A 25658-nucleotide genomic window follows, 5' to 3' on the forward strand; every position below is an offset into this window, starting at 1 on the left:
TCTCTGAAGCAGCTGTTAGGAAGAGATCAGAAACTTCTGCTTCCATTTTAGATTAAGCACAGCATTGCCATTTCACCTAAACCCAGAAAGACTGTGGTTTATCTTAACCCTGGTTTGTAGAAACAAGTCAACATCAAACCATAGTTTATAAAGCGGGCTTCTTTTCACTAACAAGTGAAGATTAACCGCAGTTTAGTGTTCGGATGAGATGTTAAACTGTGGTTAATCTAAAACAGAAACAGAAGCTTCTGATTTCCTCCCCCAGAGGACAAGAGTGGAGTGGGGAGTGCATGAGCCCGGGAGGAACCTAAACTTGTTCTCTACAGCTGAAGGAAGACATTAAAAATGTCACATATGGGAATATTCATTCACATTACTCTCTATGTGTTTGCATGTTTCAGGCTATCTTTGTTGCCACGTTTGATGTCTCCCCGGATGTTGATCTAGGGGACAATCTGCGGATCATGGCCAGAGCCAACAGGTGACATTCGCACTGCTGGGCCTTGTGGGTTAATATGTTTCAACCTGATTCGGTGTTTCTGATGATGCAATGGAGCCTGGTGGTGTAAAACAAAGCCCAGGTTTTTGGGAAGAGGAAGAGTTATGGGACAGATCTGATTGGTGCTTCAAGGTGTGATTTGATTCAGGGCCCATGAACCTGTCTCTCTTTTTCAGTGGGCTCAGCCCTGGAATGTGTGATCCTCCACTGCAATGGCTTTGAAAGCGTGCTCCAGGGGGACACTGGCGTTTCCTTGGGAGCTTATCAGGGGCTCCACACTGGGAAGATCACTAATGGCAGAGAAGCTTCCCTTGAAGACAATTTGCCCACCAGTATTGATCTGCAACTACAGGGGTGGGGGCGGCCTTTGGTCGGCCTGGGGGGCCACACTCTGTTTATGTGGGATTGGTGGTGAAGCTATAAAGTCTGGCTAGTCCCTCCATGTGAATTGGGTGTTCCATTCTTTTTTTTTTTATGTCTTCTTTTCCACTTGTCCAGTGAAAATGGTGGCAGCATCACAAAGGATATGGTTCACCAAGCAGACTTGCCTGTCAAATATGCTGTGTACATCGTTGTCACCACGTAAGTGGCTAGGAGTTATTTATTTATTTATTTATTTATTTATTTATTGCATTTCTATCCTGCCTTTTTTCCTCCAAGGAACTCAAGGCAGCGTACATGATCCTCCTCCTTCCTCCATTTTATCCTCACAACAACAACCCTGTGAGGTGGGTTGGGCTGAGAGTCTGTGACTGGCCCAAAGTCACCCAGTGAGCTTTTAGGGAGAAAGCAGAGCATGTTGAATGCCCTTCTACAGACCACCCCCCTCCTCCAAGGGCACTGCCTCTGAAATCTCCTATCATCCTCAGCCTTCTCCACCGTTGCTCATTTCTCTCTTCTATCCTCCCAGCACCGAGGAGTCAACCAAGTATGTCAACTTCACAGCTGGCCAGGAGGAAGCCAGCAGGAGCGTGGAACATCGATACGAGGTGAAAAGCAGAGAGGATGACCTGGTGGTTGTGAGGGGAGGTTATAGCAGGGAGGGGTAACAGAGGAATGATGGGCAAGAATGGGACCTCATCTAAGACAGCCTATCCAGTGCAGTGAAGCCTAATGCACTGAAAGTGAGGATACTTAGAAGCAGAGTTCCTACGTACATGTCACGTGTTGAGTTGCCATTGCTTTTCCCAAGAATCCAGGAAACTGTACTTTGGGATATTGATAATTTTTTGTTAGGGATCCCTAGCTACCCCCCCCCCCCACACACACACACACCAGTTCCCAAGGAAGTGGGACTCACTCTTGAACCCTGTAGTGCGAATACTCCCATAAAGAGAGTAGGTTAGATTTGGGCTGGAGAATGCGTTCTGTTCTTAGGGCTGGGAATGAGGTGGTAGAATGGATTGTACCACTTCAGGTTAGAGGTGTGTGTGTGGGGGGTCACATTTTTGAATGTTCTCCTATAAAAAAAACAACAACTCACTGCAAGTAGAAAACTAGCACAGCAAGGAACAACCTGGGCTAGAGCCTTTCCCCAGGTTTGTTTTTGTTTTTACATGCAGGACGTTTCTTTTACATGAGGGAGCATTAAAAATGATATCCCCTACTTGCAATGGTGCAGTCATTTTTACTATTTCATTCTGCTGCATGTGTAGACCAGGCCTTAGGTGGCAACTACTGAGGTTTCAGAAGTGGATGTACCACATAGGGCTACAGGTGAAATACTGCTTTTGCATGCTCCCTTATGTAAAAGCACATGCGCACGCACACGCTCACACACACTTTGTAATCATGTTAAAAACGGGTGCCTGAGTTTGTTTGTTTTCCTCTTCTCATCCCATTTCTGTTTCCTTTTGTACCATAGCTTTTAGATTGTAATCCTGAGGGCAGGAACCATCTTGTTCCATTTTTTTTCTCTCATGTAAGCTGCTTTGGGAGCCTTTCCGGCTGAAGAGCAGAGTAAAAATCCTTAAATAGTAATAAAATAAATAAACACACCTTCCCTGTTAATAGAAAACTAACATATAAGGAGGAATGTTCTAGCCCAGCCCTTTGCCTGACATGCTGGTTTTCAAATTGTGTGGAGTTTTTAAGACAGGGGAGATTAAAAAATGTGACTGCCCCCACCTGCAGTCTCAAGTGGTAGTCTACCACTTTGGATTCTACCACCCGCTTTTGTTGCATGTAGACCAGGCCTTCATGCTGGGACAGGGAGAGGACAGGCTTCTAGTGGTGAGGAATGCGATCAGCGCTGGGATGCAGGACCTGTATGTGTCCTGTCCACCTTGAGCAGAATCTGGTTTTGTTTCAGGTGAAGAACCTCCGTGAACGAAGCATCCCCGTTTCGGTGATGTTTCAGATCCCTGTGAAACTGAAAGGGATCCAGGTGTGGGACGTGTCTCAGGTCATCTCCTCCGAGGTATGCTCATTCTTTACCACCCTGCTGCAATCCCCTGGCAACTCCAAGGAAGTGCCCCTGCTCCCCTGCCTACCCTACCTTGGGAAACACGAACTGGGTATGAAAAACATCCTTTATCCCACTGCCAGCTCCTGCTCCTGCCTGCTTGATGTGGGGCTGAATTGTTGCTGGGACCACTGAGAAGCAAAATATCTTGCAGTCCACCCTTTGCTCCCACGTATGAATTCTTGAGATGTTTTTCTTCTACAGCCTCAGCTCGCTAAGTGCATCTTGGAAAGAGAAACTGCAGGCGTCAAGGATTTTCCAGGAGAGAAGCTGCCCCTCCTTCTGGTGAGTGCTCTGCAGTGTTGTTTTCACAGCTTCGCTCCAGAGTCAGCTGCATTACATAGGTAGTTGCCATATATACTGGTTCAAGTGTGGCCAGTATATATAGGGTTGTAGGTGCTCAATTAAAAAAGAATGAAGATCCTGCAATTTGTCCAGATTATACGCATTAAGCAGACTTGGAGATTGTCTCTTGACATGGATGATGGCTAGAAAATTGCTGCATTCCATAGGTGTGGCTGAGAGGAGTCACCGTATATACTGGTTCAATGATGGCTGCACAGGTAGGATTGTGAGTGCTCAATTTAAAAAACAGTTGCTCCAGGATAATTGTGCAGTGCATCAACATTATACATATTAGGCGGACTTGCAGATTGTCTCTTGACATGGATAGTGGCTAGAGACTTGCTTTTATCTTTTCTTAATGTAGATATTTTCAGGATGTTGAATTCTGCAGCCAGCATTGAAATTACAGGACTACACACAGCCCTGGCTAAGAATCATTATACTTAGCTATGAATTTTCCACTTAGACTGACCCAGGGGTATCTTTCTGACTCATTCAGGACTGCTCCGTGGCCTCCTGCAAGGTGATCCGTTGTGACATTTCGTTGCTGGAGTTACGAAAACAGCCACTGGAGTTCAGGATCAAGGGGGACATCAGTTTCCAGTGGGCAACTCAGGTACAGAGGTTGCTTCTGGGGGCACTGAAATAAAGAGGGGTGGGGAGGAAGTTTTTTGACCTGGAAGATGTTAACGTTGGCAAGTAACTTGAACGTGCTGCTGAAGAACCCACAAAAAAACCTTTGCTAATGAATATAGCAATCTTTTAACACCGGGGGGAAAAGATAAGCCCCCAAGCCAGCAAGACATCAACAAAACTGTCATACAAACTGTCACAACAGACTAGCAGGTGGAATGTTCAGTTAACCTCTGGAAACCAGCCGCTAGCCTGCAACATATACAAACATGCATTTAAGCTTATACATTGTTATGTAATTTGCTCCAGTTAGACCCGTGTACAAAGTCTCACACATTCTAACAAGACCTACACACCTGCTTATAAGGAGTCTTTAGATACCAGCAAATCAGAACGTCTGTGGCTGAGAAGACGATTCCCACCCAAAGAGATCCACACTCAGACATTGTTGGAGAGGATAATACCACAATGGCACATGTATTGCGGTTTACAAAGATTCAAATGCACAAAATGGTTTTGGGGGAATCAGCTGAGCAAATAGATTTGTTAACACTTAGACCAATTGGGGAAGCTCCAGCCTTCACCAAGTTATGCTTTGATGGGGAAATTAGCTGCATTCTTGGTGTAGCTGAGCTCCAGGCCGAAAAGTAGTTTTCAAGACAGTGGGAAGGAGTCTTCTTATGGCCGGAAGCATACTTACACATATGCACTGAAGGGAAAGGGGGAGTGGAGGCTACTAAGAACCTTCAAAAGCAATACAACTTTCCTTGGGCTGAAGCCCTTTCCTGCAGACAAGAACTAGTGAGCATTGCCACTCCTGGTCTCAGGTGAAGAGGAAGGAAACCAGGAAGCCTTGACTAGGTGAGGCAAGGCACCCACTGCTGGCACCTTGCTGTGGCAAGCAAGCAGCCTAGTGATTCCAGCAGGAAGGAAGCTTCAGTGACTTCAGCATGGAGCCTTGCCTTTGGGAGGAGAGACTCTGAGTGATTTCAGCAGCAGTGTGGCACCTTACCCTTGCAGGGTAGGGCACCTAGTGATTTCAACAGCATGGCCCCATGCCTCTAGGACGAGGGGGAGTGGGGGACTTCTGGCTGCCCCAAACTGAGGGCTCTTATACAGTTCAGAGAAGAGCTGTGACATCACAACTCCGATGAACCAGACGCTGCTCATGGGCACTGGAAATGGTGCTGCTTGCTATGGGGTAAAGACCTTGCTGGCCTGTCATCCCATATAACAAAAGAGGGTGCTTGGGGATGATGGCTGTACTTGCTGGAGTTTTTTTATCTCTGTTTTTTTAACAAAAGATGGCCTTACATGCTAATGACTGTCTTAACAACAGGTCTCAAGGCTGGAGTGCAGCAATAGGAACAGCTTGCAGGTAGTTGACTAGGTAACTTAGCAGATATCACTCTTGCTATCCAGCACATTCATGTTTTGCTGAATTTTTACCCCCACCTTTGCCTTTGGGGAATGCGTTTTAAAAGTTCATCAGAAACTGAACTACCTGATCTAGTCTTGCATGATGCTGTCAGCTAGGGATGGCGGAGAATTCCGCCATGGACTCCAATGAGGCTGGATTCTTTAGAATCCGGCCCCCTGGAGTCCGTGGCGGAACGGACCACTCACCGCCACTACCCCGCGAAGTTCGTGCCAGCTGGATCCTACCTGCCGCCAGCCAGGTCCGGATCATCCGCTGCTGTCCACTGCTGGTCTGCGGAAGCAAATGGCGTCCGGCGTAGCAGATGCCATTTGTGTCCCTGCTCTTTGCCATGATAGGCTACGTAAAGATTTATATAGCCTATCACGCAAAGGGACAGAGACGCAAATGGCGTCTGCTACGCCGGACGCCATTTGCATCTGCAGACCGGCACTGGACGGAAGTCTGGCAGCGGATGGACCCAGCCGGTGGCTCCGCGGACTCGCCGCGGAGCGGAGCCGGCCAGGGAGGATTCCGGGGGGAAGAACGGATTGCCCCCCCCCCTGCGGACCCCCCAGCAGACTCAGGTGAGTGGGGTTTGTACACCCCTACTCTCAGCCCCATTCCTGTGCCTTTCTCCCACCTTTGCTGAGGCTGGGGATGAAGACGCCTGGCTTTTTGACTGTGTCTCAAAATGGAGTCACAGTACTGTTCACTAAAAAGAGAGCTACTTTGTACAACATACAACTCATATACTCTTGTAACTCCCAACAGTTAACATGCTGTCCTGCTCCAGCCCCAGAGCCAGGAGCTTCTCAGTGCCTGGGAAAGAATTCCTGTTTTAATTATTGATTCTTGCTTGATGGAACCTCTTGGGCAAATAGCCTCCCCTCTCTCTGGGGGAATTTATTTCTCTCTCCCAGATCCAGCAGAAGAAAGTGACCTTGGTGAGTTCTGCACAGATTTCCTACGACGAGAAAAAATACACAGAGAAGGAGGGCTTTGCACAGACCCAGGTATGGGGGATAAAGAAAGATAGCATCAGTGTCACTCAGTGCTTACACCTGGGACCTAAACTCCTGAGGTTTCTGCAAGGGGCATCTAGTCTGGGATTTACTGAGGGAGGCAAGGGCAGAGGCCGTGCACCCAGGCTTCCTTCCCCAGCACTCGGAGGGAGGGGATTCTCCAGGGTTAGTGAATGGTATCAGGGTGCTTGGGTTAAGCCCAGCTCTGCCCACCTTCTTCCCACCCCAGGCACAGACGGCAGTGGAGCGCATAGAGGTCTACAACTACCTGCCTGTGATCATCGGCAGCACCATTGGGGGGCTTGTCCTTCTGGCTCTCCTTGCAGCAGCCCTCTACAAGGTGAGCTGGAGCTTCTAAAGGTAAAGGGCAGGGGGCTCAATCCGAGCTGGCCCTATCACCAGGACTTGTTAATGTAGGTGAAGTGACAAAGGAGAGAGTGTCTCTCTGTGCATATTCATAGTAGGTGATCTCCAGACTTCTGGGCTTTGAGGAAAGGACCAATCAGCTCCACTCTTCTTAGAAATGATGCACTAAGGCCTGAAGCCCTTTGTTCTGGGGACGCCAGCATCTACAGACTTAAGATTTTGTCTTTTCTTTCACTTGCTTCCCTTTCTCTCTCTCTCTCTCTCTCTCCCTCTCTAGATCGGGTTCTTTAAGCGTCAGTATAAGGAGATGATGAATGATGATGGGCCTGGCGATGAAAACACCAATCCCCCCAATCCCACCCCACAAGGCATCGACTCCTCCTCCCCTAGGGAAGACAATGTCTACTAATAACCCTCCTGGGCACCTTGAGACTGTTTGGCACTCTGGGGCAGGTACCTCTCACAAGCCTGTTTTTAAGAGCAACAGCTTTCCTCCACTGTTACTCTCCAGTGACAAATATTCTGAGGTACAGTGCTCTTGAACATGGAGGTTCCACCTAGCCATCATGGCTCATTGATTGACCCATCCTCCATGAATTGGTTTAATCCCCTTTAAAAGCTATCTAAGCTAGTGGCCCTCTTCACATCTTGTGGCATCTCTCCTTAACCCGAGAGATCCTTCCTGTACTTCTTCACGGAGCCATGCTGGTGGCAAAACACAAACACATTTGCATGTTTGGAGAACATGAGGTCAGGTCAAAGCAAGTTTTGTTTGCTAAAAATAAAAAAAGGTTATCAGATGTATGCAACTTAGCCATGTGAGTAGGAACATAGCATCACAGTTTATTACAGGTGATCCCTAGTGTAATGTATCACATTTTGCAAGACACATGTATGTCTACTTTTGTGGGTTGCTAGGATTGCAAAATGCCCTTGAGGATGTCAAACTAAGCTTGCCTCAGATGAGTTTTGGTCCAGATCCTACTTTAAGAGGGGAATCTATTTTTCTAGTTTTCTCATTTATTATGACATAAGCATTTGTGCACTAGAGTCCAATAATGCCAGAAATGGTGGAGTTTTTCTAGTTCTTTTCTATTTAGGCCTTGTTGAATCATTTCAAAATATTGGAAATGTGATCAACCATATGAGATGGGTGGTTTGTGTATAACATGGTGGAGGATTTTTATTTCTATTTATAATAGAAACTGTTGGTATAGAAATCATTGTTCAAAATGTGTTTAAGAGAAATACATTTTTGTTCCCTTTGGTACCTGATAGGAAGCTAATAAATGATACTGTAATAGACAAGCATGTATTATTATGTTATAAATGGGAACTGGGCATGCATCTATCTGCTTGATCCCTGCACTTTCCCTGACCCTATCAGAGATAGATCTCGGGACCTTCTTTGGGCCCCTTAACAGGTTCCTTTTCATAGATGGGTGACCAAGGTAGCAGGAGGTCACTCGTTGGGACTGAGTTGGATGTCGGTGGGAGTTATCATTATGTGATGATGTCACTGCATGCTGTGTCTTGCTGTGTGCATGGTACATGCTGTGCACCATGATTTCATATAACTATATAATATGCACTGACTGTGATTGCACAATGCAGAACATTTGATGCTGTTGACTGATGTAGAAGCCACTGAGCTGGCAGCGATGAGAGATCTGGAGCTAGCAATACGTAAACTCTGGGTTCTTACAGTATAAGAAAGGAGAAGGGCCAGGATCGGATGGACAACTGAGAGCAAATAATGTTGTGGGAGGAACAGGGAGGCACAAAAGTGAGGAAAACTGTGCCAAACCAGTTTAGATAGCATTGTCAACATGTTAGGAAGTGTGGAAGAATTCTGTTGAAAATGTCTTACTCATACTGTAAATCTCATACAGATATAAGACTCCAGTGAAATTTCAACACAGACTTAACTACTATATCATCTTACTAGGATGTGCTGTGCAGCTTCCCCACAAAAGCCCCAGAGCACAAACACCTGGTGAATTTCTGATGTTCACAGTTTTAGTGTTTAAGAATTGCAGGGTGAAATGCTTGGATGAACAAGGCACTGGACCCGGGAAGTCCACAACATTGCCTAGGCCTTAACTGGAAGCCACCTCTTTGCTGCTGGCCTTGCTTGTGGCTCTCTAGGGCTAGTGGACTCAAAGTGGGGCTTGTATCAGAATATGTCAGTGGCTTTCACATTTCCTTACCCCCAGGCAAACCATACCACATCAATTTAGCGATGGAGAAACACTGCAGAAGACACCAGGGCATGTTCTAGTATGAAACAAGTGTATGTGGGGTGCTGGCCAGGCCTTTGGGGCTTTAGCTGCCTCATAGAAATCAGATGTGCACCTTAGAATGTGGCCAGTACTCCCCTTCTTGTGTACATTGCTTGAGAAGACCAGGAGTGGTAAGCAAGCTATCTTGATGGGAAGTTGTCCACCATTACTGATCTCCTTCTCAAGGCATTCCTGACAAAGCGTCTGAAGGATGCCAAGGATCCTAGGAACGCAGTTTGAAAAGCCCCAGGCATATAAAAAGTATGTGTCACTAAAAGCTGGGGCATGTCCACTTACCTATTGTCATATTGCTTGGGGGGGGAGGGGGGGCTTGCCCTTGGCACTCGGCACTCCTGTGTGCATTGGCTGCCAGCACCAAAGCCCAACATGCTCCCCCCCAAGATTTGTGCATAAACCGAGAGGCAGACAGTTGCCATGATGAGAGGAGAAAGGGAGGTTGTGTTATCAGTAAGAACAATGCTATATAGGGACACAACAGCTGCCTGCGCCCCTGGCTGTGGGGTGAAGGGGGTGAGGGAATTGTAGGCTCACCTGGTTGTATGCTTGGTTGATAGAACGCCTGTTCCCCAGGAACATGTACACAGCTCCTCAATTCTCATCTTCCGTTGGAGCCCCAACTGCCACATCCACCCAGCAATCCCGTTATTTCGCCTATTTCCACTGTGCTAGCTCCAAAGCAGCCCAAGGAGTGTTTGGCTTCTCCCAGCACTTCTTTGTCACAGAGAAATGTCTCCCCCTGGCAAAGGAGGGAAGGGGACATTGTGGCTGAAACAGGAGCAGCTAGGTTGAACGTGTTTCCTCTTGAACCCCAGGCACTTTGTTCTGTGGCGCCCCCTGGTGCCGTAAGAGGGTCAGTCTCAGAGGAAACAAGCTACTTCAGCAGTGGGTTGTTCTGTTTAATATAACTGGCATCTTCAGATTTTCATTCTGTCCCCCTGACTCTTTCCATTTTGCAAGACACTTTGGAACCCTTGTCGAAAAAAGAGCATCTCTCATGCCCCTTACATTTCCCCTCACCCAATTTATGCTATTTGGCCCTGTTGCTGGGTGGGCTGCAATGAGTTCTCCCCCACCATTGATCACTACAGGTGAAGCATCCACTTGGTCCTTTGCTAGGAGCCTATCCCAGTCCTCCTCTCCCCTGCTGACAGAATGTGGCAGCCACATATCTAGTTCCAGCTCCCTCACACTTGCCATGTGATGCCTGGTGGAACCCAGCATAAGTTGTGGTGTCACAACCTTCCCTGCCTTCATTCCACATCATTAGCTGCCCACACCCAGGAACGCAGAAACACAGAACAAACTGTTTTCACTACAAAAGGGCCCCACTCCATTGTTTAATTAACACTGCTCAGTAATAGGTCCAGCATCCATCCTTCACTGCTGTGGTTCTACAGCATCAGAAACGGAAGTACCAAGCAGGTTCAAGGGAGGGAAAGTCCTTTAGATTTCCACTTCAGCATGAGAGCTGGCCTTGATACCTACCTTGTGCCACCTAAATTAGATCAGCATACTCTTTCACCTGCCTGCCAGTGGCAGATGCAGACTCCCTCTTTCCTGCCACAGTGTCATGGTATGTAGAAGCATAATATTTTTTGTACTCCTGCAAACTTTGGGTTCCCTGAGCCTGCTGGTGTTTCTGTCTTCTGTATGGATGCTGCCGTTTCGGCCACATGAGAACTCGCACTCGGATAATTGAGATTGCTGTTAGCATAAACATGTGAGGCCTGCAACAAAATGTTGTAGTCCAGAGTACTTCTGTTTGGGATGCTGCCTTCCACTCCCCCATCCACCCAATTCCCTATTACCGTTCTGCTCCTACAATCAGTTGGATTCTATGCACGCTAAGCACGCTTAGTCTCCATTGAGCTGTTTTGCGGGGTCCCTCCTTTAAGTTTCCCTGAATTTGTTTTGGACTTCTGCAAATCTTGGGGTACGCCAGTCCCCTTGCTGATACTTCTTTCTTGTGTGTGGATGGTGCCATTTTGGCTACATGAGCAACGGCACTCACAGCCTGAAGATTGTGAGGAGTATATATGATGATAATGGCAGAATTTCCTGCTCATTTGAGTTTTTTCTTCTTTTCCAGCAGCAATTTAATTCATAAGTACATTTTTCTGAGCATATACTTGTACTTTATTTTGTAAAAAGACGACAGAACAACAGGAAATAACAAGTTAGGAGTTATGAGGACTCATGGGGTATGGTGGGTTCACTTCACGAGGAAAATGACTCAAATTCTCCACTCCCAAACAAGGTGCGAATGCTGGGCTTTGAGGTTAGAAAGTTGCTTCCTGCTCAACTAGCCCTGCGCCTCAACAGTCTAGTGCTATAAAGCAACTGTATTTGGCATTGATTCCTGAGGCTCAGAGCTAGGTAGCCCTGAACCTGAATGGTACAGTGGAGTTCTGCTTCTCCACAGCATATGGAAGACTTTGAAAGCATAAAATTGGGGTCAGCAAGCATCCCTAACACCAGCATGCATCCCCAGACCCCAATTTCACTCCTTCTGGGATACTCCCAGCTGTTAGGGGTTCTGTCCGCTATACAGATTAAAGAGTCCTTGGAAGGTTGATTAACTGGGAATTGTGGAAGTGCTTTTTCTCCAGTTCTAATTAATCCTTCTTCACAAGGCTGTTTTATGTTCAAAGTGGTAAGAGGCCTAAGAACCCATAAGCTGTTAGGGGCTCAATCACACCAATATACCTGCACCCTGTATGCCTGTCCTCCGCATCTGGCATCCTCCACAATCCGTAAGCCGGGTGTGTGTGTGTCTCTCCCCCATTTTTTATTTTAATTTGTGAACTTTTAATTTCTCATGTTTGTTCTGCATAGCTGGAGACTCCCCCAGGTAAGTGAGTGGCCCTGTTTTGCTTCCCAGCTCACAAGCATGGGACCACCTAGTTTGGTATTAGAAGTGTTACAAGTTTTATGCCAAGAATTCTCCCACAGAGAGAGAGAGAGAGAGAACAGAGACTGTGCTTTCATTGTATTTATAAGCAAGTGATAAGCCGGTTTGACAGCACTGAGGCATACATTACTCCCACAAGCCTTGAGGAATAACAGTCCTTAAAGGAAAGGAAAATAAACAATAACTCACAAAACAAGATAAGCTTTCTTCTGCTTCTGTCCACACAGGCTAGATCACCCTTCCCTAACTGATGTCCTCCAGATGTGTTGGATTACAATGCCTATCATCCATGGCTTCAGCCCCTTCTCCCACCTCGTCGGTTTACTGGCCATTTATCTACCTGAAGCCAGAAAAAGCAACTCTGCCCCCACCCCCCGCCTTCTCCTGCTGCCACCACAACTGCAACTGTTTTTCGTCTGTGCCGAGTCTGACTTTTGTGGGACAGAATGCAGCTTGACTCAGCTCAGAAGCCTGCTATTTTGAAAGTAAAGGGACACAAGCAGCAGTAGGAGAAAGGCCAGCCCTGTTGTTCCCTATTATAAGAAGGAAGAAGTGGAGACACACAGCATATGGTTGCAGTGTATTTCTAGCCCTTGAGGAGTGCTCCTGATCAAGACTCCAGCTGGTCTGGAACAGGAGCCTTGCTCAGGGTTTGTGGGGAAGAAAGGGGAAAAAAGACAACATTTTTTCTTTCCCAATATTTTCTTCTGATGTACGTTATAGCACAAAAGGGCTCACATTCAGGGCTAGTTACGAGTGCAGAACCTGTGTGCTTTATTGCTATATAGCAGGGTGGGGGTAGGAGGGAATGTCTGGAAAGTGAGAAAGAAAAAGGACGTCCCCTTTTTCCTTCCCTGAAACCTCTCCATTTGGCATGTTTTTTAAACCCCATATCATTCATCCTCCAGACTCTAATCCTCCCTCCAAGGCATTATATGTTGTTAGAGCTCAAGCGGGTGAATTCTGTCGTCCGTCCGTCCCCCGCCCCGCCATCATTTCCCTCCCCCACTTCAACAGACCACATTCTATTAGGTCCTGGAAGTCAATGAGCATAGGTCCTTGTCAGGCCATTGTTAGAAACACCCAATTATTTTGATTTACAAATGAATATACTTCTGCCTATGTAGGGAGCTCCTTGAGTATGTAAAGAACCACTTGTCTATTTGGAGGTGGCCCTGTTTCACTTCCAAAGTGATAAGCACTTGACCACCCAAACTCACTGTTAGAGCAAATGATAAATATCGTAACACATCCACCCCTGTAGTGCAAAAAATATCAAATTCCAGAAAAATTCTATTCTCCAGTGGCTCAGGGAGGGCATTCCTTCACTTTGGGATGGCGCCTCCTTCTGGGGCACATAGGCAAGGCCAAACTGTTCCTTCTTCCAAGGGAGGAGCTACCTAGACCTCCTAGAGTGGCTCTGCCTACTGCCTAGTAAGCCATAAGGTTGAGTGAGCTGGTGCTCCTAAGAAGCCCAGCTCCAGTTGTTAGCTAACTTCCTGTTCTTTATTTTTTTCTTTCTCTTTTTCTTTGATACTTCTCCCCCCTTCTCTGAATCTAGGCTAGGACTGGGAATTATTTCACCCAGAGTCCCTAGAAGGGGGTTGAGTGTCAGGTGTCCCCACACCCCCATGGGCGGGTTGGCCGACCACAGCCACCAGACTGCACTGATTTTCCGGTTCGGCCAACTCATCCTGGATCTCTTTGCCTCCCAGGAAAACACTCTAGTGCCCCCGTTCTTCTTGAGGTTTCCATGTTCAAGGGTTGCAGGAACAAACACTCTAGCAGAAGAATGGCTGCAGGAGCTCCTTTAAGCATTTCCACCAATCCTGCTTCTCTCCAGGGTCATTCACAAGACCAAGGACTCAGCAGCACAGGTGATCCTAATTGCTCCACACTGACCCAGACGGCGCTGGTCCTTGGACCCAGTCAACCTGTCAGTACACAACCCATGGCATCTTCCCCACAGCAGGGACCAATTTCTTCAAGGACCAATACTTCATCCTCATCCAGTGTTGTACCAATTGACAGCTTGCAAACTGAATGGCAGTGGTTAGCCAAGCTTGATTACCCATCAGGGGTTCTGAAGACCCTATTGTCATCTAGACAGAGCTCCACCAATAGGGTCTATAAAGCTACATGACAGTCTTTTCTGAAGTGGTACAAGGGAAAGGGAAGCTCTCCTTCCCCAGGAGGAATTCAGTAGGTCCTGGGGTTCCTCCAGGCAGGTTTAGATTTGGGACTTAATACTAACACCATGAAAGGACAAACATCAGCACTGAGTAGTATTTTAGGGCGTGAGGGCCAGCTTGCCATTTTGGGCCAGCCTGCCAGTTCAGCCCATCCACATCTGAAAAGATTTCTGAGGGGAGTTGCCCTCCTTACCTCGCCCCCTGCTGTGGTTCATTGGTTCCCCACCTTGAACCTTAACTGGGTGCTGATTGTGTTCATGGGGAAATCCTTTGGACCTGTGGCCATATATTCCCTGAAATTGCTCATGCTTAACATTGGTGTGAGTTGGGGACACTGTCAACAGAGCCGCAACTGTGCACTTTTCATGACAATAAGGTGTTCTTACATCCAGAAATGTCTTTTCTCCCTAAAATGAATTACTTTTTTTCATAGGTCACAGGAGATTTCCTTGTCTTCCTTTTGTCCTAGGCCCAACTACCCCAAGGAAAGGAGCTGGCATACTTTGGGTGTGAGAAGGGCTCTGCGCTTCTACCTTGACAGGGCCTTGGCTCACAGGGGTTCTCCAGCCCTTTTTGTTTCCTTTCATCCTAAGACACTGGGGAACAGGGTGTCTAAGTCCTCGGTTTCATAGTTGCTGAAAGAGGTCATAGCTTTGAGCTATCAGGCTCCAGGGAAAGAGCCTCCAGTTGGGATCATGGCTTACTACTTAAGAGGGGTGGTTGCTTTAGCAGCCTTCAAAGGGGACTTGCCAGTTCTGGACATTTGCAAGGCCACCACATGGGCCTCGGTCCACACTTTTATGAAACACTATAAGATAGATCGTGCAGCATCGGTCAATACAGCATCTGCGTGAAAAGCTTTACAGATGGTGGTGGTGCCCTAGAGTACACCCCTTCGATCTTGCCCGACTGGTTACTCCTCGAGTATGTCCTCTGTGAGCCTCTGGGGAAAACGGAAATCGGTCTTATCATGAATTTCTGTTCTCAGGGCCTCATGGAGGGTATTCCTCCCACCCATCCTCAGGGAACAGTAATTCTATCGAGTGTCGGGATTATTGTGTGTTATAACTGCTGCTGCCACACATGTGGGGAGGCAGCTAGAGACCCCCAGGGATGGTGTCTTGTTTTTGTATTGTTGGTTCGTGTTTTCACTTGCTTTTCATTGTTAAGCCCGGGGCGTAGGTTCCGTTTTCTTTCCTTCTAGTAGGGGTAGGAGAAGTCATTTTCTGCCCTGCCGGCACAGTCTGGGAGGTCTAGGCAGCTCCTCCTTCGGAAGAAGCAACAGTTTCGCCCCGTCTACATGACCCAGAAGGAGGCGCCATCCCGAAGTGAAGGAATGCCTTCTGTGAGGGGCTGAAACAGAAATTAATGGTAAGGTGAATTTCCATTTTCCTGCACATATCATCCAGCAAGGCAGGTGTGTGAAAGAAGCAGTGCCTGTGGAAACAGGTCTCAGGGGCAGTCAGTCCACTCTGGGGAATGGGTGTGGTCTTGGCCTGCCATTGAGGAGAGGAGAAAAGAGCCCCGCCCCACACCAATAAAAACAGTCACGAGAGAGGAATGTTTACAAAAAGTAAGGTCCGTTTGTTTTAGGTTTCTGCTGTTGTTTGCTTTGGGCCAGTTCCTTGAAAAGCAGGGCTATTTTTTCTCCCCTTCAGCTATGTTCTGGGTGGAAGGAACTCCTGACTGAGGGTAGAGAGAGTTACCGCAGTAATGTCACAATCTTACAAACATAGGACACTGCTATTGCTGCAACAACTACTAGGCTTGATTGTAAAGCAAATGCACAGGCCAGAAAAAAGTCTGGAAAGAAGATCTGAGGGGGAGCCCCAGATGATGAAGCACTTCAGCCCTGGTGAGAAAGCATCAAGAGAAACAGTACGTAGGATTGCACCAGAACAGAACCATACTGTTGGGGCCTAATATTGAAAGAGTGGTAGAGCAGTTTTAAACTGACCCCTGAGGGAAAGCTGACAGCTGCTGGCAAGCATGTGGCTGAGTGTGAAACATATCTAGAGGATATGAGGGTGAGGGATAGGGATAGGGATCCAGAAGATACGTTTCTGCTTATCCAATGTTTCTGCTTATCCAAATGGGGATGGGGTAGAACTAGGCAATGACTGGGTTTGCATGATCAGTGGGGGAAAAGAAACCACCATGGCTTCTTTTCCCTGCCCTACATGTGCTGCTTGCACGCCCACCATTTTCCTAATTACCCATGCTGCAGCGTGGCTTACTGTGTCATCCAAACCCGGCAAAGTGCATGGCGGGGTTGGATTCTAAACCACACCACAACCCCTACAAAAAGCCATGGGTTGTTTTCCTTGGTGATCATCTGAACCCAGCCAATGACTGGGTTTGCACAACACAACAACCCATTGTGGATAACTAGCCATGCTGGGTTGTCATGTCATCTGAATCTGGACCACTTTCCACAGGGTGGTTTATTTTTCAGCAACAAGCCAACCTGACAACCCAAGTCTTGTTCTAGGGGTTGTTGAAACCGTGATGGGTTGTCATGTCATCTGAACCTGGGAGAGCGATCCTTGTGGGTGGCAATGCCAAGCCCTAAAGTAAATAGTACCAGAACATACTATTTCCCCTGTGACCAAAATATTTCCCCTGTGACCAAAATCGATGACTTTAATTACCCAACTGGGTAAATGTATGTTCAGGTCACAGTTATGAGGTAAAATTTCTAGATACCCGAACAATGGGTCATGAAACCATCCAGAATGTAGGGGACCCTGTACTTAATCCTAAGTGGTGCCCAGGACCTGGCATGAGATGGAAATGTAGTTGTCCTGTTTGGAAACAGTGACCACATTGCTATCAAATTAAATGTATGTAAGGGGACAGTTGCCAAGAATGTCAACACAGTCATGTTTGACTGCAAAAGAAGGAACTTCTAAGAAATGACTGGTAAAAAGGAGGTTTAAAGGGAGAGTCAAGAGGATCAAATTTCTCCAAAATGCATTGGGGGTTATTCAAAACCACAATAATAGAAGCTCAGCTAGAATGTGTGCTGCAGATCAGGAAAGGTACTATCAAGCCCAAGAGGACACCAGTGTAGTTAATGAGCTGTCAAGGAAGCTATTAGAGACAAGGAGACTTCCTTCAGAAAATGGAAGCCTTGCCCAAGAAGAGCAAAAAGGTACACAAAACTTGGCAAAAGAAATGCAAGCAGAAAATAAAAAATGCAAGCAGGCAAACAAACAAAAAAGCATCTGAGAAGCATATTGCTAAAAATGTTAAGACTAAGAATTCAAAATTATTTAAAATACCTTAGAAGTAGGAAACCAGCTAGGGAGGCTGTTGGAGCGTTGGATGACAAGGGTGTTAAAAGTACACTAAGGCAAAGATAAGGAGACTTTGGAGAAGCTCAATTAACTATTTGCTTCTGTCTTCACTGAGGAAGGTGGAGGGCAGATACTTATGCCTGAACTGATATTTTAAGGAAGCAAATCTGAACAACTGAGGGAGAGAGTAATGACAAAAGATGACATTCTAGGCCATATTGACAAATTTAAAATTAAGAAATCACTGGATCTGAATGGTAGCAATTCAAGAATTGTTAAAGAACCCAAATGTAAAATTTCTGATATTCTAACAAAAATATGTAACTTGTCCCTAAGATGAGCCCCCATACCCACCTGAAGACTGGAAAGTGGCCAATGGAACACCAGTTTTAAGAAAGGGATCCATGAAATTACAGGCCAATTAGCTTAATATCTATTAATATCTATTCCAGGTAAATTGGTGGGAAGCATTATGAAAGATATAATTAATGCTGAAGAAGAATCAATATGGCTTCTGCGAAGCTCTTGTCTCACTAACCTGTTAGACTTCTTTGAGAGTGTCAACAAGCATGTGGATAGGGGTGATCTGATAGTCATAGTGTACTTGGGCTTTCAAAACATTTTTGATGAAGTCCCTAATAAAGACTCCTGCATAAACCTCCAGCAGTCATGGAATAAGAGGACAGGTCCTCTGATGGACCAGTCACAGGTTAAAGAACAGGAAGCAGAGCGTAGGGTGCTTTTAGACAAGAGGGCTTCTAGTGTTACCTATCAGCTGGCACTGTGGAGCCATTCTGTCTTTTTCCCTTTAAAAAATAGATTTTTTTGTGGTAAGGAAAAAGATGGAAGAAGCAGTAGGAAAACACAGGAGGTTTACAAGTAGAAGGCGATGATGATGACTAGACCCCCTGTAAAATTCTGTGAATTAGGCAAAGTTAAATCAACTAAAAAAGGAGGGATTGGGCGGGCGTTGACTCAGCAGAGTGTGACAGTGGAGAAGCGGACATCGACATGACTTCTTAAAGTGTGACTTATTTTATGGATGATCCCTAGGAAGTAAATGTCTCTGCCTTTCCAAAGCAAAAATGGTAACCCATAATGGGTAACATTATGGTAACCCATGAAACAAGGAAGTGGGTTTTAAAGCTGTCAGACCACAGTGCTGCGGCTTGTACCAACCCGAATGTCTGCATGTTACTGTTAGCCACCTGACAACACAGCCAGCAAACCCGTACCTGTAGGTGTGTGTGAGAGCGGAAAAAGAACTATAAAATTTGTGTGTGGCTGGGAAGTGGGGAGCATTGAGCCATTTTTTAAACATGCAAACACGATACTCTGTAAGTCACAGGATCTTTCTAGAGATTATTTTCTCATACAAAACATGCTCACTCCTTGATTGGTTGTTGCAAGAGACCCAAACATCTTTCCCACATTAGTTTTTTGTTTTTTACTTTTTTACTTTGTTTTTGTACTGTAGTTTTATAATATATAAAATTACAGTTCTGAAGCTCTCCGGGCCATTTACAACAATTAAAACCGTAGTATAGAGCACGAATATATATATATATTCGTGCTCTATACTACAGTTTTAATTGTTGTAAATGGCCCGGAGAGCTTCAGAAATGTAATAAATAAATGAACAATAGTTGCTTTCATTACATCAGTAGCATGCTGTGATGACTTTGCATGGCACTTTGAAGATAAAGTCGCTCAGATTCGTCATGAATTGGACACCATGATTAATGCAGTTCCATTGGTAGAGGCGTTCAGAGCACTGTCTGGTCCAGTTTTATTGGATGAGTTTCAGTTATTGAGGCCTGAGGATAGAGACAAGGTGCTTGACCAAGTCCGGTCGACCACCTGTGTGCTTGACCCTTGCCCTTCATGGCTTATTACATCAAACAAGGAGGGGATGTCTGGCTGGGTCCAGGAGGTTGTAAATTCCTCCTTGAGAGAGGGAGTGGTGCTGGCCTCTTAAAAGAGGTGGTTATCAGGCCACTCCTGAAAAAGCATAACTTGGACCCAGAGGATAACAATTATAGACCAGTGGCCAACTTCCCCTTCCTGGGCAAGGCGCTTGAGCGGGTGGTGGCAGGACAACTCCAGGCACTCTTGAATGAAATGGATTATCTAGATCCATTTCAGTTGGGCTTCAGGCCAGGTTTTGGAACAGAAACTGCCTTGGTGGCCCTGTGGGATGACCTTTGCTGGGAGAGGGACAGGGGGAGTGCAACCCTGGTGATTCTCCTGGACCTCTCAGCAGCTTTCAACACCATAGACCATGGTATCCTTCTGGATAGGTTGTCTGGGTTGGCAGTTGGAGGAGCTGCACTGCAGTAGTTCCACTCCTACTTTGATGGCCGATTCCAGAAGGTGGTGCTAGGGGATTATTGCTCTGTGCCTTGGCAATTATGCCATGGGGTTCCACAGAGCTCTATTTTATCCCCTATGCTGTTCAACATCTACGTTCAACATCTACACTGGGGTTGGACTCGATGGTCTTATAGGCCCCTTCCAACTCTACTTTTCTATTATTCTTTTCTATGTAACCTCTGGGGGAGGTTATCCGGAGGTGTGGGCTGAGGTGCCATCAATATGCAGATGACACCCAGCAGTACCTCTCTTTTTCATCAAACCCAGGTGAGGCAGTGGCTGTTCTGAATCAGTGCCTGAGCATGGTAATGCACTGGATGAGGGCCAATTAACTGAAACTCAATCCAGACAAGATGGAGGTACTGTTAGTGGGTGGTTTGTCTGCCTGGCTAGGTGATGTTCAAGCTGTTCTGGAGGGGGTTGCACTCCCCCTAAAGGATCAGGTTCGTAGTTTGGGGGTGCTCTTGGATCCAGACCTGTCACTTGAGGCACAGGTGAACTCAGTGGCACAGAACACCTTATATCAGCTTAGGCTGATATATCAACTACGCCCTTATCTGGACAGAAATAGTCTAGCTACAGTTATCCATGCTCTGATAACCTCTCGTCTGGATTACAGTAATGCGTTATACATGGGGCTGCCTTTGAAAACAGTCTGGAAACTTCAGCTGGTCCAAAATAGAGCAGAAAGATTGTTAACAGGAACTGGCTAATGAGATCACATTATGCCAGTACTTTTCTAGTTGCACTGGCTGCCAGTCCATTTCCAGACCCGATTCAAGGTGCTGTTATTAACATTCAAAGCCCTAAAAGGCTTGGAGCCAGGTTATCTGAAGGATCGCCTCCTTCCATATGTGCCTGCCTGGACTCTAAGATCTTCCTCAGGGGTCCTTCTCCAGGAGCCCCCGCCAAAGGAAGTGAGGCGGGTGGCTACCAGGAGGAGGGCCTTTTCTGCTATGGCCTCCTGGCTGTGGAATGAGCTAGAGAGGGTCGCCTAGCACCTACTTTGTTCTCCTTCTGGCGCCAGGGGAAGACCTTTTTATTCTCCCAGTATTTTAGCGTTCTAGCTTCTTAATTTTTTAGCTCTGATGTTTTAAATCTGTATTTTAAATCTCTGCGTTGCTGCTAGTTTTTATTCTGGTTGTATTGTTATATTGTGGTTTTAAGCTTTTATATTTTATATTGTTTTATGTTGCACTCTGTGGTTTTAATTTTTGTGAACCGTCCAGAGAGCTTAGGCTATTGGCGGTATAGAAACAAACAAACAAACAAACAAACAGGGACATCACATTTTCCTGGTATGTTTTGAGGTGTTTTTTAAAGGCAAAGACGAAGTCTTGCAAGCACCTGAAAGACTACTACTCTTCCCTCCTGTATCGTAGTTGAAGATATGTGGCCAATTTAAGTTAAGTTTACTGACTTCTTTGGCTGGATCTACACTTACCGCCTTTTTTTGCTTCCACTTGAGATTTCACCGCCTGCCTTTCACACTACGCAGTACCCACCTCGAATTGGAACTGGAATTTCCCACTTCTGTGGTCCCGTTTTCAATTCCCTAATATCCTGGTATTTCCCCTTAATGTACTCTGATTTTCCGCCGTTGCTACCATATTCGGTCGTAGTCCCCTCCCCCGCCTGTCCATATATGGCGGTGTTTGTATTTCCCTCCTGTCCCATCACAGCTGTTGATGGCCCCATCGAGCTTCACAACTTCGAATCTTCGAAGATCATGCCTGAATTAGAAAAAAAAACATCGCGGAGAAGCCCCAATTCTGCGAGGATAATGCCTTAATTTAAAAAAAAAAATCCGGCACGGGGGATAGGAGGGGGTAAAACTTAGTTTCATTTGAAGGGATAGAACAACCCCCTGCTCAGTGCAGGAAGCCTGATTCCCAGGCGGTCGCCCATCCAACTACTGCCTGGGGCTGACCCCGCTTAGCATCCGAGATCAGACAAGCGCGCGCAGGAAAACAGCACAGCGCTCGAGTGTGAACCGAGCTTGCGCATTTGATGAAGGACTGCAACGGGGAAAATGGGTGAGTGTTAATAATCATGTTTTAATGCGAGAGCGTTTAACCCGACGGGACATCGAATTCATTGCGATGGCGGGCGCAATGTAGAGTCTCCCTTTGCTAGCCTTTCTCTTGTGCTTTTAACAGCAGTCTGACACACAGGAATTTAGTAGGTGAAGCTTTTGTTGCTATGCTATGTTATTCATGCTTTTTAAAAAGTGTTTTTAAATTGACCACTTAACCCTCAGTTAGTATTTGGGTAAGTGTGGGTTGTTTAACCCTCAGTTAACCCACAGTGTCCAGACTTGCACAACACATTGCAGCCCTGGATTGGCCTTATCTGAGGTTGCATATTCACAATGATCATGATAAATGAACCCATGATAAGACACTGTTGTGTGAACCGGCCCATTGATGTGGTGCATTGAATACCTGGAGAAGTGGTCTGATGTTGAAACATCACTGAAAAACCCCCAAACGAAATGTAAGTGCTCTCATTTCCCAACAATGTAAAATGGGCAGTGTTAGAGAATCTTGCTATAGCGCTCCACATTGAGAATGACATTGACAAGCTGTAGGATGATTACAGTAGTAGTGAAAGCGTGTACCCCGCATCAAACTCTAAACCACACCAATTTTTCAAAAGTGACAGGTGCCCCACCCCCTTTGGAGACCGGATGTCCCACCCTAATCAGCAGTCCCACCTTCAGAAGTCCTGCCCCGGAAGGAGCGATCAGCTGGTCAGGTCATATGACCTGCAGGGTCACCTGACGAGGGTCATGTGACCACTCTACAAACTTGCCATGCCACCGTGGACCAAGGGGGTTCTTGGTTGTGGGCCATATGTAATGGGGGGAGCTTTTTGCAAAAGCTCTACAGGAAGCAGCCTCCAATCTTCTGGGCAAATTACGTCCCCATTTAAAATTACGTACAATGTAGCAACACTATGCTTTGCTACTTCTTTGTAGCTAATTCAGGACAGCAGCGCCTAAATCTTATTTTGATCAGGATAGCAAGCTGCCTCTGTGCACCACCTCTGTATTATAGTTTCTGTCTTATTAGCTCAAGAATTCCCAAACCCCACTCCACACACCCCCAAACCCAAATCTGATGGAAGTGCAGCATCCCACATGCAACAATCTTTGGCTGTGTCCTAGCCAAAGACCAATAGGTCAAGGAAAATAGCGTTGTTTTAAATATTTGTTTTACAACATCCTCCACCAAAGATGTAATTTTTGTAGTTGTTTGCTTGTAAGACTAGAGTTAGGTTGCTTCAGCCATTGATCCTCTGAAAATATAGTTCAGGTAGTTTGGGGGGAGGGGAAGCATCACTAAGATGAGATCCACAAACGGGGGACAGGGGGACGGAGGGAGGGGGCATTTAGCAAGATTTGGGATAGGGAAACTGTACTTTAAAATGGAAATAACTTCTCATTTTTAAATGCACTTTGCCCACTTTTCCTTGTAAACTAGCTGTTAGCAGTTTGGTAAACTTATAAATCCAAACACCTATTCTTGGAGAGTGTGGGATTCCCTAATTCCCGAGACACAGAAAATTTCACAGTAACAGCCTTTAAGTTGTAGAGTAGAGAAGAAACCATTAAAGATACATGTTGCTTGCAGCCCCTCTTTTTACATTTGGACGTAAAATTGCTTTCTTAAAGTTTTATTAAACCGTTTTTTATGTATTATTTTGTAATGCATAGAATCATAGAATAGTAGGGTTGGAAAGGGCCTACAAGACCATCGAGTCCAGCCCCCTGCTCAATGCAGGAATCCAAGTCAGAGCATCCCAAACAGATGGCTGTCCAGCTTCATCTTGAATGCCTCCAGTGTGGGAGAGCCCACCACCTCCCTAGGGAATTGGTTCCATTGTCATATTGCTCTAACAGTCAGGAAGTTTTTCCTGATGTTCAGCCAGAATCTGGCTTCCTGTAACTTGAGCCCATTATTCTGTGTCCTGCATTTTGGGATGATCGAGAAGAGATCCTGGCCTTCCTCTCTGTGATAACCTTTCAAGTACTTGAAGAGCACTATCATATCTCCCCTCAGTCTTCTCTTCTCAAGGCTAAACATGCCCAGTTCTTTCAGTCTCTCTTCATAGGGCGTTGTTTCCAGTCCCTTGATCATCTTTGTTGCCCTCCTCTGAACCCTCTCCAGTTTGTCTGCATCCTTCTTAAAGTGCTGTGCCCAGAACTGGACACAGTACTCCAGATGAGGCCTAACCAGTGCTGAGTAGAGGGGAACTAGTACTTCACGTGATTTGGAAGCTATGCTTCTATTAATACAACCCCAAATAGCATTTGCCTTTTTTGTAGCCACACCACATTGTTGGCTCATATTCAGCTTGTGATCGACAACAATTCCAAGATCCTTCTCTCTTGTAGTGTTGTTGAGCCATGTATCCCCCATCTTGTAACTGTGCATTTGGTTTCTTTTTCCTAGGTGCAGAACATGGCATTTATCCCTATTAAATGTCATTCTGTTGTTTTCTTCCCAGCGCTCCAGCCTATCAAGATCACTTTGAATTTTGTTTCTGTCTTCCAAGGTATTAGCTATCCCGCCCAATTTTGTGTCATCTGCGAATTTCCCTGGACCTCCTCCTCCAAGTTCTTAATAAAAATGTTGAAGAGCACTGGGCCCAGGACTGAGCCCTGTGGTAGCCCGCTCATTACCTCTCCCCAGTTTGAGAAGATCCCATTGATAAGCACTCTTTCAGTCTGATTCTGTAGCCCACTGTGGATCCACCTGATCATTGTTTCATGATTCATCTAGGCCACTTCGAGCTAGTTTGCTCATCAGGATATCATGGGGCACTTTGTCGAAAGCTTTGCTGAAGTCGGGGTATATTATGTCGACAGCATTCCCACAGTCCACAAGGGAGGTGACCTGATCAAAAAATGAGATCAGATTCGTCCGGCAGGATTTGTTCTTGACAAATCCCTGTTGGATTCAAGTAATCAGTGCATTGTTTTCAAGGTGCTTCCAGATGGATTGCTTCATAATCTGCTCCAGAATTTCTGCAAGCATGTATTAATTGTATTTTTTTCACAGCTACAGCAATGTTCAAGGAGTCTGATTAGCACAAATTCTAAGAGAAAATGATTTTATCATGTATTCAAATACAATTAAATGAAATACAATACCTTCAAAATAAAATGAATGGCAGAATTATTTTTTTAAAGAAAATTTAAATAGCAATACAGTTACATTGTTGAATTAATATATCCCTAATACTAAGCTCTCTGATTTTGACAATGTCTTAGCAGAAATTGACAAAATTTAGGAAAGAGGGTTAATTGCTACAGGAGATTTAAATATGATACAAGATAGATTTCATATGTATACGTCATTACATATGCTACTTAAAGCCAGACCAATGGTGTGATAGTGGTATATTACACTCCAGCTACCATTTCTAGGCCAAATATGTTATGGTATAATTTTGACTCTTGGACATTATTTTTAAAGCATGAAAAATCACTTTGAACAGATCACTTTGTTCCTTTTTGCACTGTTACTACCAAAGTTCTTCATTGCTTTTTAAACTAATTGGTATTGTTTCCATCTTGATTCCTCCCTGATGCTTTTGTCTCATAAAGGTCACTAGTTTTTTCTATTTTAAAGGTACCGAAATATTTTATTATTAACATTTTCTTTAAAATTTTAATCAAAATTATACCATAACATATATTAGGGAACTCCACAATCTCCGGATCGGATGCTTGGATTACTAAGTTTACCAAACTGCCAACAGCTAGTTTACAAGGAAAACAGGCAAAGCCCATTTAAAATGAGAATTTATTCCCATTTTAGTCA

General features: G+C 45.6%; 2 protein-coding genes across 8 annotated transcripts in view; both read left to right on the forward strand.

Moving 5' to 3' along the window:
- The window catches only part of LOC146342229 (integrin alpha-X-like), a 63270-nt gene extending 48679 nt beyond the window's left edge, over positions 1-14591 (forward strand). For 5 of the 7 annotated variants that reach the window (XM_084805959.1, XM_084805962.1, XM_084805960.1 and 2 more), the window contains 9 exons: positions 402-481; positions 998-1081; positions 1410-1488; positions 2811-2918; positions 3168-3248; positions 3808-3924; positions 6282-6374; positions 6613-6723; positions 7027-8063. In XM_084805959.1, the coding sequence (XP_084662085.1) occupies positions 402-481; positions 998-1081; positions 1410-1488; positions 2811-2918; positions 3168-3248; positions 3808-3924; positions 6282-6374; positions 6613-6723; positions 7027-7158 (885 nt within the window). In that variant the 3' untranslated portion in view covers positions 7159-8063. Of the gene's footprint in view, positions 1-401; positions 482-997; positions 1082-1409; positions 1489-2810; positions 2919-3167; positions 3249-3807; positions 3925-6281; positions 6375-6612; positions 6724-7026; positions 8064-12190 lie in introns of those variants that run through there. The other 2 variants (XM_084805961.1, XM_084805963.1) reach the window with 2 other exon arrangements.
- Positions 14592-15438: 847 nt separating this feature from the next.
- Positions 15439-25658, forward strand: part of LOC146342230 (integrin alpha-X-like) — a 52222-nt gene continuing 42002 nt past the window's right edge. Inside the window, exon 1 of the mRNA XM_084805956.1 lies at positions 15439-15526. The gene's annotated coding sequence lies outside the window, so the exon portion shown is untranslated. The remainder of the gene's footprint in view (positions 15527-25658) is intronic.

This window comes from Heloderma suspectum, chromosome 6, assembly GCF_057233095.1.
Source record: "Heloderma suspectum isolate Gila_16-S chromosome 6, 16-S_ref, whole genome shotgun sequence".
NCBI lineage: Eukaryota > Metazoa > Chordata > Lepidosauria > Squamata > Helodermatidae > Heloderma > Heloderma suspectum.